Genomic DNA, 15297 nt, shown 5'->3' with positions numbered 1-15297 from the left:
GAGGGCGCCGCGGGAAGGAACCACTCGGGGCGTAATTAAAAGGCGGCTGCTTCCCTGCTCGGGGCCGCAGCCCCAGGCGGCCGCCTGCCTCTCACCCCTCTTTATTATGGACCTCGCGGGGCGCCCACCCGAGCAGCAGTGTTTCCTGGTGCCAGTGCAGCTCCCGGGCGGATGGCGTCGGCACGTGCGGACAGCCCCGCCGCGCAGGAGCTTGTGGGGCCTCGGGGTGCCCCACAGTCCACCCCACTGCTGCATGCCCATATCCCCCCTTGCCATAGGTGCTCCAGAGGGCACCCGTGCAGCCCTTGGGTCCCTCCTGCACCCCCAGCCCTCGTTATCGCCCCGTGGGTGCCCCCCACGGCACCCCCTCCTCCCTGCGGCGTCGCCGTCTCCCCCAGTCCTCAGCGCGGCGCCCCCAGCCCCGCACCCCGAGCGGCTCCCGATGTCCCCCCGGGCTGCCCCGCACCCCCCACTACCGCCGCGCCGCCCGCCCGGGGGCGTGGCCAGTGGAGTGGGGGCGTGGCCCCGGGCGGGATATTCATGTATGCAGATGAGCAGGTGGTGGCAGTGCCGGCGCTCCGCGACGGGACGGGACGGGACGGGACGGGAGCGGCTCGGACAGTGGCTGCGGCCATGGCGGCGGCGCCGCGCACGTTCAGCGGCGCCGAGGTGCGGGCGCGCTGCGCGGAGGGCGCCTGCCTCGTGCGCTGCCGCCGCCGCCTCTACGACCTGTCGGCCTTCGTGCGGCTGCACCCGGGCGGGGAGCAGCTGCTGCGCCGCCGCGCCGGCAGCGACGTGAGCGCCGCGCTCGACGGGCCACCGCACCGGCACTCGGCCAACGCGCGCCGCTGGCTCGAGCAGTACTACGTGGGCGAGCTGGAGCCCGCCGATGAGCAGGTACCTGCGGGGCCGGGCGCCCGCACGCTGGCGTCTGCAGGGCACAGGGGGACATGGGGCAGCATCCACGGGGCCCGGGGTGCAGGGGGCTGTGCAGGATCCACACCCCAAGCAGCAGCGTGGGTGCTCAGGACAGCGGTGCCAGAGCTCCTGGGTGCCTGCAGAGCCACAGTGTGTGTGCCCGGCCCCGCTCCTGCTGGCTGGCACCTCCGGGGGCGCGGGGGCCTCCGCACGAGGACGCGTGGCCCTGCACCAGCCTCAGGCCCCAGCACGGCCAGGCCCGTGGGGCACTGTGGGCCGTACGTGAACCTGTCGCCGGGGAGAGGCACCGAGCCGCACCATCACCCATCCCTGCTGTCATGACTCAGTGCCACAGCCTTCCCAGCCCCACGGAAGAGAAAGCGCCCGGCCAGAGGGAAAGCTCCTCGCTGCCGCCTTGATGCAAGGGCCGCCGTGGCTTCCTTCTCGTCCTTCCCCCTTCCCTCCAGCTCTGCCCCTGCGGGACGTCCCAGCACAGGGCACTGACCGGCCGGCCATGCTACTCTCCCTCCTTTCTGTTTGCACTTGTGATTTTTTTTGTTTTCTGTTTTGTTTTTACTTTATTTTTCTTCTTTTTTCCTCTTTTTTTTCCCTCTTTTTTGGTGCCATGGGCACCATGTGACCTCGTTTCTGCCGGCCGCACCAGGGCGAGCAGTGAGTCCGGAGACCCACCGGCTCTCCAGACGCTCAGCTGGCCAGTCCCTCCGACGGGCGGAACAAGCCCGACGGGTTCGGGCAAACAAATGGAGGTACCAGCGGTACCGGCCCGACGGGTTCCCTGCTGCGAGGGCAGCGCCAGGGGTGCCCCATGCCTGGCGGTAGAGGCAGTAGATCCAGGCTGCCCTGGTGGCTCCATGCATGAATCACAGAGCCTGATTTCACTAGATAGATTAAGAAAATATATACATATATAGATATAAAAATCCCAGCTTAATTTCCATACAAGTGGCATTTAAGGAGATCAAAGCCCGATGTCATAATTATCTGAGCTGGGTTTGAACAGCCCCACTGGAGGGGAGAGGAATCATCTAATTATTGCTGGGGTTTGAGCAATGGTGGGGCTTTCATCAGAGCCTCACGGGGGCTGCATGACATCCCTGTGACTCATGGGCAACCTGCGGGCCCCCGGGCGCCTCCATCCTCGCCTCCCTCTAGTTCCCGCTCCGCAGGGAGGCGACTTGGCTGCACCTGTGCTCCGGGCCCTGCGCGCTTCGGGGAAGTGCTGGAGCAATCGGCTGGGTGACTTGTCTGCATTTATTTATATATTTATTGGCCAAGCTGCCTTCCACCTGCTTTCACTGCTGCTACGCCCAGCACAACGCCCAGCCTGTGGGCCCTTCCCAAGCAGCACGCGCTGCTCCGAAGGCCCTGCGTGCGAGGGGTCTTGCTGCAGTGCGGGTTGGCTGGTGCTTCGCTGGCGCCGGGGCTGGCAGCGCCGTCGCCTGCAGCCGGCAGGGCCGGGGCTGCGTCGGGAAGGGCAGGAGAGGAGGGACACGGGGCTGCTGCGTCAATGCCTGAGCATCCTCCCCGGCGCTGCTGTGGTCACCGGGACCGTCCCGTGTAGGGGTGACGGTGCCACCGGCAGCCCGAGCCCTCCCGCCTTGACAGGGAGAAACCCCTGGGGTTTTGAACGAGCTTTTTTCCTCCCAAAGCAGCATGGGCTGTGCTGCAGCTGACTGCAATTCCAGGGATGTTTCTCCCCTGTCTTGGCACGTGATGATGCCTGGCCAAAGGCAGGGAGTGTGGGAAGTGTGAAAATACTGGTGGGGACCCTTGGAAATCCAGCCTGGGAGTCAGGGGCAAATCCGCAGCATCGGGTCATGCTGCAAGCGCACGATGGAAAGCGCTCCCATGATCCTGGCCAGAAAGCACCGCTGCTGCGGGGCTGCCTCGGGCTTCCACCCACCCGGGGACGTAGCTCCAGCTCCGACTGACACATGGCTTGGGAGCCCATCCCGCAAGGAGTGTCTGGTATTGACAAACAGTCCTGGGCTATGCGTCAGCGCCGCGAGGAAGATATGGACTAAAGTCCTGTCCGCCCCGTCCAGGTGACACTGCTCGTCCTCCTCCCTCATCCACGGCTCCTGTGTGACTGCTGGGGCCCATTTGCTGCGAAGGGATCACAGCAGGGCTCTTCCCATCTGAGGCCTTTTGGTGGCCCAGAGCATATCATGGAGCATCCACTGGAAAAATGGTGCCTCTCCGCACCCGGAAAAGCGAGCAGGCAGCACGGAGCCGGGCTGCTCGGCCGGGCTGGGCCCAGCTCTTGGTTAATGGGTAACTCGGAGCAGAGAAGCTGGAGGAAAAGGCACGCTTGGCATGCCCGCGTCGGAGCCGAGGCACCCGCCGTGCTCACCTGCCCCGGGCTGCCACCGCCGTCTTCGGCCTGACCCTCTGCACCGGTGTGCGCAGGCAGAGCAAGTGGCAGCTTCCGCTGTTTTTTTTCCACATCTCGTCCATGGGCTCGAGCCTTTTGCACAGGCCGAGCGTGTCTGCTGAGCCCCGGCGTGGATCTGCCCGTGATAACTCGCGGGGTGCATGCGGCCAGGCTGCGCCGCACGCGCCGTCCCCTCCTTGCCCCGCAGCGATTAGAGGCGCCCGGCGCCCTTGGCCGCAGGTGCCCTTGGCAGCTGCCTCAAGGGCGCCGCGCCGCCCGGCCCCACGCGCGCTCTCCCCGCACGTATCCAGCAGGCGGAAGGGAGCTGGCGGGCCCCGGGGTGCTGCTATCCCCAAACCACTTGCCGTTTCGCTGCGCGGCGTTCAAGGCTGGCACGGTGTCACAGACACGGCGGCACACGGCGCAGGGGGCTCTCGCCTCCCCGCGTTTGCTCCTTGTATCTTTCTGTGTTGAGGGCAACGCTTTTGGGGTAGCTCCTTTCCTTTGCCCTGTGCAGCGCAGGAGGACGCTGCGGAGCGCGGCCGCACGACGGGGCGCTTGTTCCTGTGCCCTGTTGGTGCCCGTGGGGCCGTGCGGCACTAGCAGGGAGATGCCCTGTGGTTGGCACTTGGGTAGCGAGGGGAGCTCTGTTTGGGGGTTGATTGGAACTTCTTTGGGAGTTTAAACCACTAATGACTGTGCATCCTAAATTAACCTTTTGTGGGGCAGATTTTGCAAAGAAACACCCCAAAAGCCTCGGTGGCAGTGAGTCCCCCCTGTTGTTTGGGGATATGGCAGCCATGGGAGCCTGACAGCCCTGTCTCCTCCTTGTCTTTCCAGAGTCTCCTGGAGGAAGAGAAGCTGGCAGACATGGCAGCTGTGGCACCGAGCCGGATGGATCCGCGGTGTAAAACGGTGGATCTGGACAAGGTGACGCTGGGGACGGGTCATGCGCAGCCTGGCATTTGCCGACAGGCTCTCGAAGGAGCCCGAGAAGGGACAGCGCCCAGCTGCTGTCCAGGTCGCTCCTCCCGCTGCCCTGCCCATGGGATTTTCTCTGTGGTGACTGGGTTGAGCAAGTGGCTGGTGAGCCGGGCAGCAGCGACCACGCCACTAGGAAGCTGGTGCATCCCGTGCTTGCCTGTGCCCGCGCGGTATCTGTCCCGGGGCACGGGTGGGATGGAGAAACAGCTTTCTGGCGCGCTGGTGGAAGAGGCATCTCGGTGATTGCGACGACTTCGAGAGGCAGCACTGCCGGTCAGGCCTCTCTCCTTGCAGCGCAGAGCTGGTTGCCCATGTGGGCACGTGTGTATGTGCACATGAGCCTGGATTGCACCGCGCTCCGTTGTGGGAAGGCAGCCGTGTGCAGCAGGGGAATCGGAACCCTCCTTCCCATCCCGCATCCTCTCCCCATTTTGTTCTGCTCCAAGCAGCAAGGGCAGCAGCCACTGTGCGCTACCAAGAAAGCCCTTTGGCGAGGGGAGGCATCCTGGCCCCTTTCAAGGGGTGTCTGGGTTGCTGTTTGACCTTGATAGCTCAAGGGGGAGAGCATCATGGCAGTGCCCACTCAAGCGGCCGGCCAGGCTGCCCGGCTCCGCGCGGCGCCGCTGACACCCTGTGCTCCCCAGGACCTGGTGGACTGGCGCAAGCCGCTGCTGTGGCAGGTGGGCCACCTGGGTGAGAAGTACGACGAGTGGGTGCACCAGCCCGTGGACCGGCCCATCCGCCTCTTCCACTCGGACTTTGTGGAGGCTCTCTCCAAGACGGCATGGTGAGTGGCCGCGCTGCCGCGCCGTGGGGACCAGGCGGCTGGCGGGCGCTGCTGACGCCCACCTCGCGCCCCGCTCTAGGTACGTGGTGTTCCTGGTGTGGACGCCCGTGGTGCTCTATCTCAGCTGGGTCAGCTACACGTCGCTGGCTCAGGGCAACACCCGCCTCTTCTCCTCCTTCACCACAGGTAGGAGCCGCGGCGGCGCCGGCAGCGCTTGCCTGGAGCTCGCCTGCCGCCTCCCCTGGCCCCTGCACGCGCAGGCAGGGAACCGGTCCCCGCGGCGGCGCCCGGCACGCGGCCTCCCGCGCGCACGGCCCCTGCTGCCCTCCTCCCTGCCCCTGCGCGTCCCCCTGCCCAGGGCCGCCGGCGCTGAGCTCCCGCCGGGAAGGCTGGGCCACCCAGGAAGGCGCGCGGGCACACGTTTGCCTGCGGGGATCTGGAGGCGAGGAGGGCTTTGCTGCCCTCGGCAGCCTTTTTGGGGTGTCCAAAGGTCTCCCCTCCCCGCCAGCCCCCAAAGTGTCAGCAGGGCTCTCTCCTGTCCCCTGTCCTGCCGTGGGCCACTGCGCGCTCCCACCCACGGCACAGCGCGGCCGCCACGCGGGAACAATCCCGGCTCTGAGGCCGCTGGCGGGGCTGTCGGCCCGGCACAGAGCAGGGCTTGTTTGCCCCGAGCGCCTGCCCTTGAATCTCCCACTGTCCGCTCGGCCAGGAACAACAAGCGCGGCGGTGGCGGCGGCGCCCGGGGGCAGCCTGTGTCCTTTGTTCTGCAGCGCCCTGTTTGCAGCCATCGGCTCCTCTCGGCGAGGTGCCACGCGGTGCCAGCGGCCAGCATGCCTGCCCGGGGCGGGCACCGGGCCTCGCCGAAAACCGCTGCTACTGCAAAGGGGTTTTTGCTGTTTTATAACCTTTGGGGAGTGCAATAGAAAGCTGGGGAGGGCTGCAGCGAGGTGCAGAGATGCTGCACGGCTGGGGCCGCCCACATTGCTGGCTGCTGACTGCTGCATGTCTCGTTGTGTAGAGTACTCCATCCCCGTGCACAAATACTACTTCCCCTTCATCTTCCTCGTGGGAATGTTCCTGTGGTCCCTGGTAGAGTACCTCATCCACCGCTTTGTCTTCCACATGAATCCACCCGCTAGTAACTACTATCTCATCACGCTGCATTTCTTGTTGCATGGCCAGCATCACAAGGTGAGCGGCGGCCGCCACGCCGGCCGCGGCACCGGCGGACTTTGCTCAGGCGGAGCCTCTTGGAGCTCCTAGGACGTGACATGTGGCCTTGCCGCCCTGAGCGGGCACCCTTATGTAATGCTGGGGATGGCAGTTCCCTGTCGTGGGTCCCCAAGAGTCCGAGTCATGGAATGAGCTAAAAGCGAGGGGCTCCCTCTAGCTTCACTGCAGGAAATGTCCCCATGGAAGCCATGAGCCGGGAGCTGCGGCCGCTTGCATCCCGCTGAGTGGCCGCTGGCAAAGGGCTGGTCCCACCACGGATAGATCTGGAAGGGGAGGCCTCTAGGGGGCTGCTTTGCCCTTGTTTTTTTCCAAAAAACAAAAAAAGCAAAGAGGTTTTCCGAGAGGCCACTGCTGGCGCGTGGAGTGGCCAAGGAGGAGCTCTCGGGGGACGGGGTATGCTGGGCTGGCCCAGGGTCGGCCGGGGTCCCCAGCAGGCTCTTTGCAGGCTCCAGGGTGGGACAGGGGTCTGGAGGGGCCCCGCCTGCTCATTTCTCGCTGTCCCTGTCCCCTCGCAGTCCCCCTTTGACAGCTCGCGCCTCGTGTTTCCGCCCGTGCCGGCGGCGCTGGTCGTCGGCTTCTTCTACGGGCTCCTCCGCGCCCTGCTGCCCGAGATGCTGGGGCTCTCTGTGTTCGTCGGCGGGCTCTGCGGCTACGTCATCTACGACATGATGCACTATTACCTCCACTATGGCTCGCCGAAGAAGGGCACGTACCTGTACGGGCTGAAGGCGTACCACGTGAAGCACCACTTCGAGCACCAGAAAGCGGGTGAGGGCGCCGGCCCCGCCGCGGCAGAGCGGGCACTGCGCTCGCTTGGGTGCTGCGGGGCAGCGGATGCGGCAGGCAGGTTGGAGCGCCCAGCTCGGGCGTGGGGTGCCCTCCGCCTCCCTGCCAGTGGCTCCCCGCAGGAGGGCAGGTGCTCGGCGTCGCGCAGGGTGCCCCATGGCTGAGCCCGTGCTAATGCTCGCCGTGCACTGGGGGCTCGGCAGCAGGCGTCTCCTTAGCTACGACACATCTGCGATGCTTTCGGGGTGCACACAGGTGGCGTTTCGCTCCGGGGGCTCCTTAGCCTCCCTCCAGAGCCACGCATGCACCCACACACGGTGCCTGCCCGGCCTGCAGCCGTGCCGGGGCATGGAGCCGCGGGTGCCGCGGCAGAGCCCAGCCCTCAGGCCAGGCAGGCGTGGGGCACCCACGCGCAGCGGCCTCCTCGTGCCAGGAGGCTGCGGGCGGCGCTGGCGGGCGCAGGGTGAGGCCCCAGTCCCGCACTTGCTCAACCTGCCCTTTGCCCAGTTTCCTAGGAGAAGGCGCCCCGTTCAGATAAGCCATGGGGTGTGGGGCTGCTGCGCGTCCTGGCCACCTCCTGGCACCAGCCCTTGTTCCCTCTGCTCTTCCTCCCGCTTCCTCCTTGCCCCAGGGCAGGGCCAGGCTGCCACCTCCTTCCCCCAGCCCTCCTCACCCTGCCGCAGGGTGGCCTTGCCCTCCACATCATCATCATCATCATCATCATCATCATCATCATCATCATCATCATCATCATCATCATCATCATCATCATCATCATTCCCGGGCGGGGACCTCCCCTCCCAGCGCGGCTGCTTCGCACGTTGCGCCTGGGGAGGGCAGTGGGTCCTGCGGCGCCTCCGTCCCCCTGAGCGCTCTCTCCGCTGCCCCACAGGCTTCGGCATCAGCACCCGCTTCTGGGACTACCCCTTCCAGACGCTCATCCCCGAGGAGACCTTCGAGAAAGAGGAGTGACGGCCCTGGCTGCACGGCCGTGCGCCGCGGGGCTCCCACGCTCGCCGGCGGCCGCGCGGTGCCCTGGTCCACGTGCCGGCCCTCCCCGCGCGGTCCCGGCCTCCCTCGCACGCTTCTGCCTGCGCGGCGCTGCTGGCGCCTGCCCCGCTGCGGACGAGGGGCGGGCAGGACCGGCGCCACGAGCCGGGGCACCGGCCTCCCTCCGGGCCCGGCGCTCGCCGTGCTTCTCCCGCTCCGCATGAATCCCCGGGGCTGCCGCTCACTCCGGCCGCGGGGCCGGCTGCCCCCTGCCCTCCTGCTCTCCGGTGCCACCGATGCGCGGGCAGCTCCGCGGCTGCCCGGGAGATGACGTGCCCGACGCTTCCCGCTCGCCCGCAGCTCCTCCGCAGCACAAGGCCTCCAGCTCCCTGCGGAATGTGCACTGGGGACTTTGGGATTTAAGCCTCACCATCCAAGGGGCATCCTGGAGAGCATCCTGGGCACGGTGCCACCGCTGCGGGCACAGCCCCAAACCAGGGCGGCAGCTCCTCGGCACCCCGTCCTGGCTGCCCTCCTGCCCTCCACAGCGCTCCTGGACTTTGGGGACCAACTTCTGCCCTTGCTCCCGGCGCAGGGATTCCCGGGAGCTGCTGCCAGCGGCGCGGGGGACGCAGCAGGTCTGGGTTTCTGCCTCGTTCTTAACCAGTGCACTGTGTCTCTATGCCAGATTTATCACATTAATGTTGTTTGTAGCCCTTGACTACTTGAAACTCAAACTCCAATGAACACAATTGCCTGAGATGCCTTTTTTGGGGGGGGAGGGGCTGATCTTGAGATTTTTTTTTTTCTAATGTTTACTGCCAATATTTAAAGGTTTGGAATAAAGTAAAACTGTGGACATGTCAACTGTAAATAAACTGTATATTTTGAAAAAAAAAAAAAAAAAAAAAAACCAAAAATACAAACCTTTTCAATGGGGCACGGCTGCCAGCGTGGGGGCCGGGCGCCGCAGGGGCGCGAGGCGGCTTTGGGGTCCTGGTGCTTGCCGGGGCAGGAGAGGCGCCAGTCCCGCTCACCCACGGCCCCCGCTGCGGCTTTTCCCGGCTTTTCTCGCGTCTATGAAGTTGGGCAAGGGTGGCGCACGCGGCCCCGCTGTTCCCCGTCTCCGGTCGATTGCTGCTCGCGCGCTCCGCTCGCCCGCTGGTTTCCTGCGCTCCGGGCAGCGGCCGCCTGCGGCTTCTCGGGCTCGTGCGCAGAGGCGCCGCTGCCCTGCCCGGCAGCCCTTGCTTCACTTCCCGTGGCTCTGCGCACGCTGGGGACCACGCGGGGACAGGAGGCCATGCGCCCACCCAAGTCTCCTGCGCCGCTTTGCCCGGCATTCCCTGCATGGGGATGCCGGGTGCCCGGCACGGAGAGGCCATGGGGGATGCCGAGCTGGCACCCGCGCGCGGCCGCATCCTGCTGCATCCTCCTCAGGACAGGGGGGCAGCAAAGGGAGGGCTCTTGGGCACCAAAATAATGGTGGGCACCGAAATAATCGTCCTCCTACAAGCGCCGTCCCGCAGCGAGCCGGCCAAAGCCCAGCCCCTTCTCGCCTCCCGGGCCCTTACGACGACGTGCAAATCCTTCTCCCGCTCCGTAAAAACGACGTGGCCCTTCCTGCGGCAGCGCAGCGGCTTTCCTAGAACGGCCGCGTGGCTCCGGGCAGCGGGGCCGTGGCCTCAGGCAGTGCGAGAAGCCGGCCCGGCTTGTGCAATGCCCCTTCCGCTGGCCCGGGAAGCAGCGCACAGGAGGGCGCCCTATAAACCCCCGGCGCCCTCCGCTTCCTCAGCAGTTTGTGACGGAGACGGAGGAGCGTGGAGCGGGACCAGGTAAACTCGGAGCGGGAGAGAAGGTGCCTGCGGGAGGGTTTGCTTTGAAATCCAAAGCCATAGGGAGGGCCAACACGGCACGTGGGAGGCATGTGGGGCACCAGGGACCTGGAGGCTGCACACCACGCTAAGGCTCGGCGTCCCACGCGTCTCCAGAGGCCTCCGCCGCCATCATGGACGTGGTGGAGAAGGTCTTCTCCGTAGCGCAGAGCATCTACGCCCAGCTTGAGCAGGTGAAGTGCTGCAAGCACCAGTGCCAGCGGCTGGTGGAGCGGATCCGCACCCTGCTGGAGCCCGTGCGCGTGCTGCAGGCGCAGCCGGCGGCGCGCGTGTCCCCGCATGAGGAGGAGCTGCTGAGCAAGCTGCTGCGTGCACTGCAGCAGGCCCACGAGCTCGTGGCCAAGTACAGCCAAGCGAGCTGGATCCAGAAGTTTCTGTGCGCCCGCAGCAGTGGCGAGGAGTTCGTGCGTGTCAACGAGAGCCTGGGGGACATCGCGCAGGGGCTCTCGCTCCTGCTGCAGGCCGAGCAAAAGCAGGTTCTCCTGGAGGCCTTCCAGGTGCAGAGCTGCCGCTGGCAGGACGCAGAGGACCTGAGCAATGACAGGGCCTTCGTGGACGAAGTGATGGCGAGTAAGTGTGGCTTCTGTGCGGAGGGCAGTGCCCTTGCCCTCCGCGCCGCCGCTCCGCGCCCACCTCACAGTGAGGCCGAGCGGAGCCCAAGGGTGGGCGGCCTGAGCAGAGCTGCTCTGCCAGGATCACCGTCCCACATGTTGATCCGCTCCCCATTTCTCCCTTTGCTTTCCGCAGGCACTGCAAGCCCGCCGGCGGCGGAGCTCCCTTTTCCCAGGCAGCACGTGGAGCGCCAGGTGGACTGGATGCAGAGCGAGCTCAGCAAAGTGCTGCACGCGATGGAGTGTAAGTCGCTGCCGCCATCGTGCCGCGCAGGGCCGCCCACCTTGCCACCAGCGCAGCGGTTGCGGCTGGGCTCCCACCTTGCTCAATCGCTGCCGTTGCAAAAAGGGAGCCCACGGAGTGAAACGTTTCCTCCCGGCTCACAGCCATGAGCCCACCGGATATTTCATCCTTGCAACTGGTTTCTCTGTCCTTAAGTGTGTCAGGAAGGAGGGTGGTGGGGCCATGAGCCAGGCAGAGATGTGACCCCCATGCACGGCGCCCCAGGCTCGCTCCCCGGGGAAGCGCTCCGGGCTGGGCACCTTCCCCCAGCAGAGATCAGAGGCTGCATAAGGCAACAGCCTTCCTGGCCATGTGAGCTGTCACGCGCCCGTTCCGCCGAGCGCTGCCAACCCGTCCCTCGTTGCCTTGGTGGAGCAGGCTTGAAGAAGGTCGACGTGGACAAAAGGGAGGACATCACCGAGATCCGGCGGGAGCAGCTCACCTTCCGCCGGCACCTGCAGGACACCGACCGCTACGACCTCTACGAGGGAGAGTATCTCAAGTACCCGGTCGCCATCAAAACCTTCAAGAGGCCCCTCACCACCGATTCTGTGTGCGTTGGCCAAATCAGGGCACCGCGCAGGGTGTCAGGGACGGGGGACAGCTGCTGCCGCCACAGCTTTGGGTGCCACCAATGGAGGCTGGTGGGAGATGGTGCCACTTTTCCCAGGGCAGAGCTGTAGTCTGGAGGGGAGGGAAGTGCACGTGCTGCAGAGGAGGTGTCACCGGGACGGGGTGTTTGGGCACGACGGGGTGCTGGCGCGGCGTGACTGTCACGCCTGCTCCAGGACCCTCATCCTGCTGCCACCTCCTGCAGGAAGGTGAGGGACATTTTTGAGAAGGAGATTCGAACCTTGAAGAAGTTTGAGTCGCCAAACATCCTGCGTATGTACGGCATCTGCATCGAGGAGCAAGGTAAGGGTCCAGCCCTGCTTCTGCCCTTCCTGCCCCATCTGCTTCTGGGGGCAGCCTGGTCCCTCCAGAGAGGTGGCACTGGGGGTGCTCAGGGACTGGCTTCCCCTTCCCTCCCAGGAGCACAGAGTGTCCTGCAGCCTTGCAGAGATAGGGCAGGTCTGCACCGCCGCCGCGCACTGCGGTGAAGTGGAAAAATATGTGTAAAAAGGAAAATATGAGCCTAGCTGGGGGAGCAGAGCAGGATGGCAGGAAAACCGGAGCCCAGGGGAGTGTTGTTTCATACCTGTCCACCAATAGTTTCCTGGTTATTGGTGCCTTTCTCCAAGAGCGTTGCTCACTCTTTTGCACTCCGTGTGTGGGCCATCGCTGGTGATCTCACGCATAAGCTGGAAACACCTCCTGGGCCAAAAAATCAAGCGCCCGCGGCCCGTTCTGCTGCACCCAGCGGAGCTGGGGGGCGCTGGTGGCTGCCACGGGCCCCGGAAGACGCGGGGATGCCGCCGAAGGCGCCGCTGCGGTGGCCGGTCCTGGGCCAGCCTCTGTGCAAGCGGCAGCAGCAACGGGCACCTCTTTGGGACAGGCCGGAGCCCTTGCTTCTCCATCGTCATGGAGTACTGCGAGCACGGCACGCTGCGCCAGGTGCTCAGCACGCAGCAGCTCTGCTGGGACACGCGCCTGCGCATGGCCCTGGGAGCCGCGCGGGGCCTGTACCGGTGAGCCCGGGCGGGGAGACGCCGGTGCCGCGCGTGTGCGAGGTGGCTGCTGGCGACGGGGGCAGCGGGTTGCCGTGTGGCAGTGCCCATTGCCCCGGGCTTGCTGGCCTGGAGCTGGAGACGGGAGCGTTATCCCTGCTTATTGCTCTTCCCTCTGGCCTGCTGCAGGTTGCACCAGACGGAAAAGAAGTCCAGGCTGCATGGATGCATTAACAGTAGCAAGTTCCTGGTGGCCGGAGATTATTGCGTGAAGGTAAGGACCGCACTCAGAGGAGCTTGGGGTAGTTTTGCATGTTTTAGTGGATGTCTCCTCCCACCACCTCAAAAGAGAAGTATCATAGTCCAGAATAACAACTGGAGGGGTGTTCATCTCTCCTCTCACCTTAGACACTTGCATCTCAGTCATTTGGCTCTATTTCACTACTTTCTCATCCTCTTAATCAGCTGTCAGGATTTGAATTGTGTGAAACAGAGACGTCCATCAAGAGGAAAGTCAAGAAGAAGAACTGGAACAAAGTCTCTACAGTGGCTTACGTCGCCCCTGAGAACTTGAAGGACATCTACTACCCCTATAAGAGACCCTATGAGATATATAGGTATGTGTGTCCCGGCCAGCACTCTCCAGGGCAAGGTGGCGAGCTGTGGAAGGAGGCACCAGACAGGCATCCTTCAGGCAGCTACCGTGGCTGGCAGTCCCCTCTGGGAGAAGGAAGGAGGCAGGGCAAGGCAGCAGAGTCATTGCTGACACACTCTTGCTCCCCTTGTTTCAGCTTTGGGATCGTGCTGTGGGAGATTGCCACCTCCAAAATCCCGTTTGAAGGTGAGGCAGAAGCACCTGGTTCCCCTATGTCAAAGTCCCCAGCTAGAACACTGGACGGGGTCAGCTCCTGTCCGCTCTGCCCCGGGCACAGCACCCTGAGGTGTGTGGGTCCCGATGGTGGCACCCATGACGCTTGGGCCTGGCCCACCTGCAGCTTAACAGCGCTTAAACACAGCTTATCTGGGGGCTCCAGGGCAGGCGCAGTGGAGCATCCCAGCGCATGCCCAAACCGCCTGCCCGGCAGCAGTTCTGTCTCTGCTCAACGATCCCGTGTGCTGAGGCCTAGTTGCATCTCTTTGCCCAGCGGTGCCGTGGCGGAGAGGGGCTCCTTGCAGGCTCTCAGCGTGCCCGCCCCTGCCCAGCGCTGCGCTACCATCCCTGTTTGCCTGTGTGTCGGTCTAGGCTGCACTCCCCAAGAGATCAGGGAGAAAATCTGCCAGCACCATTACCGGGAGCCCGTTGGGGAAGACTGTCCTGAAGAGCTGAGGAAAATCATTGACCAGTGCCGGGCCTTCGAGCCGCCGCAGCGCCCTTCTGCAGAGCGTGAGTGTTCCTGCCGGGCTCAGCTCCCTGCTCCTGCTCCCACCCCACCACATTGCTGGGCTGCCCTGGATGTCTGCTCTCTCGCTAAAGGGATCCATGGGTGCTTCATTATTGACCTGTTGGGTGACAGCAGGTATGTCGTAGGGCTGGCCTAAACACTGGGCCCTACTGCCTCTGTTTTCATGCAGACATTTTGCACAGTTATTTCCAAGGATGCCCTTCCCTTGCTTGCTCAGAGCTAGCAGCAACCCAGCCCTCCCTGGCTAACAGACTTCCTAAGCCGACGCAGCCCTGCGGCACAGGACACCGATGACAGCAGGTGAAGCGGCTCAAAGCCTTCACTGCTCACCCCCGCAGCAGGATTTAGGGAGGAACCCGGCCCTGGTTTCCCAGGGGCAGAACGCTTGGCAGGAGACACAGGCCCTCCAACTTGAGCCACAGCAAAAATTGTTGCAAAATATAATTTAGATTTTAATCCAGGAAGAAAACGCTGACTTCTGATCCTGTGCTCCCACTAACACCAAAGGTCAGATCCAAGAATTCCCTCAACAGGCTCCTTTTAAAGGGACGTCCTGTCATTGCTGAGAGCTTTCAAGGGATGGCAAATCCACCCCATTTATCAATTAGTTGCTTTGGTCGGTAATTTGCCCCTCTCTGCCTTCTTTCTGAAGGTGTCCGGGTTTACCTTTGAGCCATCACTCCTTGTCAGCCCTAAATTACCTCCCTTGTCCTAAGCTAAGGAGTGCCCTAGTAACAAAAGCCTGCCAACATTTCTTGGTGCCATAAAAATAATCACGACGCTGTTCATTAGGCACTGCGCAAGGGGAGCTGCCTGTCAAACACGCGTTGGGCGTGGGTTACGCTGCAGCTCCCATAAGCTAGAGCAGCAACAACCCGGGGCAGGAACATTTCCTGCCTGGGCTTGGAGCCATCAATTGCCATTGCAGGAGCGGCTCTGCCGAGGCAGCGATGCCCCTGCCTTTGGTGCTTCCGCTAAATAATGGATCTTGTTCACATGGTGGAAAAGCAGTGGTGGAGGGAGCCCTCATGCAACACGGCGGGCGGGAGTGGGCCTGTGGGCGGGCGGGGGCTGCCCTGGCTGGGCTCACTCGCTCCTGTGCTCTGCAGAGATCGTGGACTCACTGACCGAGCTCCGGAGAAGCAGGAACCAAGGAGGCTGAGTGCGAGTGGCCGCCGAGGGCCCCGAGAGGCTCCCGCTGCCCCGGCCGGGGCAGGGGATGGCGCTTGTCCCTCCTTCCCTTCATCTGTTGTTTGAGACCCCTCCTATGTATTTATGTACCCCTTCCTATGTATTTATGCATCCCTGAGGCCTCCTACGTATTTATATCTCAATACACCTTTATTCGCCTCTAGATACGGACTCTCTTTGGTGACACCCCTGGGATTGTGGAAGGGGTAAGGGTGGT

General features: G+C 64.0%; 2 protein-coding genes across 2 annotated transcripts; both read left to right on the top strand.

Moving 5' to 3' along the window:
* The first annotated feature begins 633 nt into the window (after positions 1-633).
* FA2H (fatty acid 2-hydroxylase) lies at positions 634-8084 on the top strand. Its single transcript, XM_088519811.1, has 7 exons — positions 634-897; positions 4154-4243; positions 4942-5084; positions 5164-5270; positions 6103-6275; positions 6833-7085; positions 7996-8084. The coding sequence occupies exons 1-7, from the start codon at positions 634-636 to the stop codon at positions 8073-8075; spliced, it is 1110 nt and encodes a 369-aa protein (XP_088375937.1). The 3' UTR covers positions 8076-8084.
* Positions 8085-10095: 2011 nt separating this feature from the next.
* Positions 10096-15051, top strand: MLKL (mixed lineage kinase domain like pseudokinase). The gene is made up of 10 exons (XM_010210990.2): positions 10096-10555; positions 10733-10840; positions 11258-11432; positions 11697-11794; positions 12375-12507; positions 12676-12760; positions 12952-13103; positions 13278-13327; positions 13730-13870; positions 14999-15051. The coding sequence occupies exons 1-10, from the start codon at positions 10099-10101 to the stop codon at positions 15049-15051; spliced, it is 1452 nt and encodes a 483-aa protein (XP_010209292.2). The 5' UTR covers positions 10096-10098.
* The last annotated feature ends 246 nt before the right edge of the window (positions 15052-15297 follow it).

Source organism: Tinamus guttatus, unplaced genomic scaffold (genome assembly GCF_059628265.1).
Source record: "Tinamus guttatus ecotype Peru unplaced genomic scaffold, ASM5962826v1 Tinamus_guttatus_pri_ptg000074l, whole genome shotgun sequence".
Classification (NCBI taxonomy): domain Eukaryota; kingdom Metazoa; phylum Chordata; class Aves; order Tinamiformes; family Tinamidae; genus Tinamus; species Tinamus guttatus.
This window is presented reverse-complemented; position numbering and strand designations above follow the sequence as displayed.

Bases quoted from the DNA above. Each gene is read 5' to 3' on its own strand.
- FA2H (XM_088519811.1), top strand. From the start codon at position 634: ATGGCGGCGGCGCCGCGCACGTTCAGCGGCGCCGAGGTGCGGGCGCGC. The intron at 5,271-6,102 runs GTAGGAGCCGCG...CTCGTTGTGTAG, and splicing joins CTTCTCCTCCTTCACCACAG to AGTACTCCATCCCCGTGCAC. The intron at 7,086-7,995 runs GTGAGGGCGCCG...GCTGCCCCACAG, and splicing joins CTTCGAGCACCAGAAAGCGG to GCTTCGGCATCAGCACCCGC.
- MLKL (XM_010210990.2), top strand. From the start codon at position 10,099: ATGGACGTGGTGGAGAAGGTCTTCTCCGTAGCGCAGAGCATCTACGCC. The intron at 11,795-12,374 runs GTAAGGGTCCAG...TCTTTGGGACAG, and splicing joins CATCTGCATCGAGGAGCAAG to GCCGGAGCCCTTGCTTCTCC. The intron at 13,328-13,729 runs GTGAGGCAGAAG...GTGTCGGTCTAG, and splicing joins CTCCAAAATCCCGTTTGAAG to GCTGCACTCCCCAAGAGATC.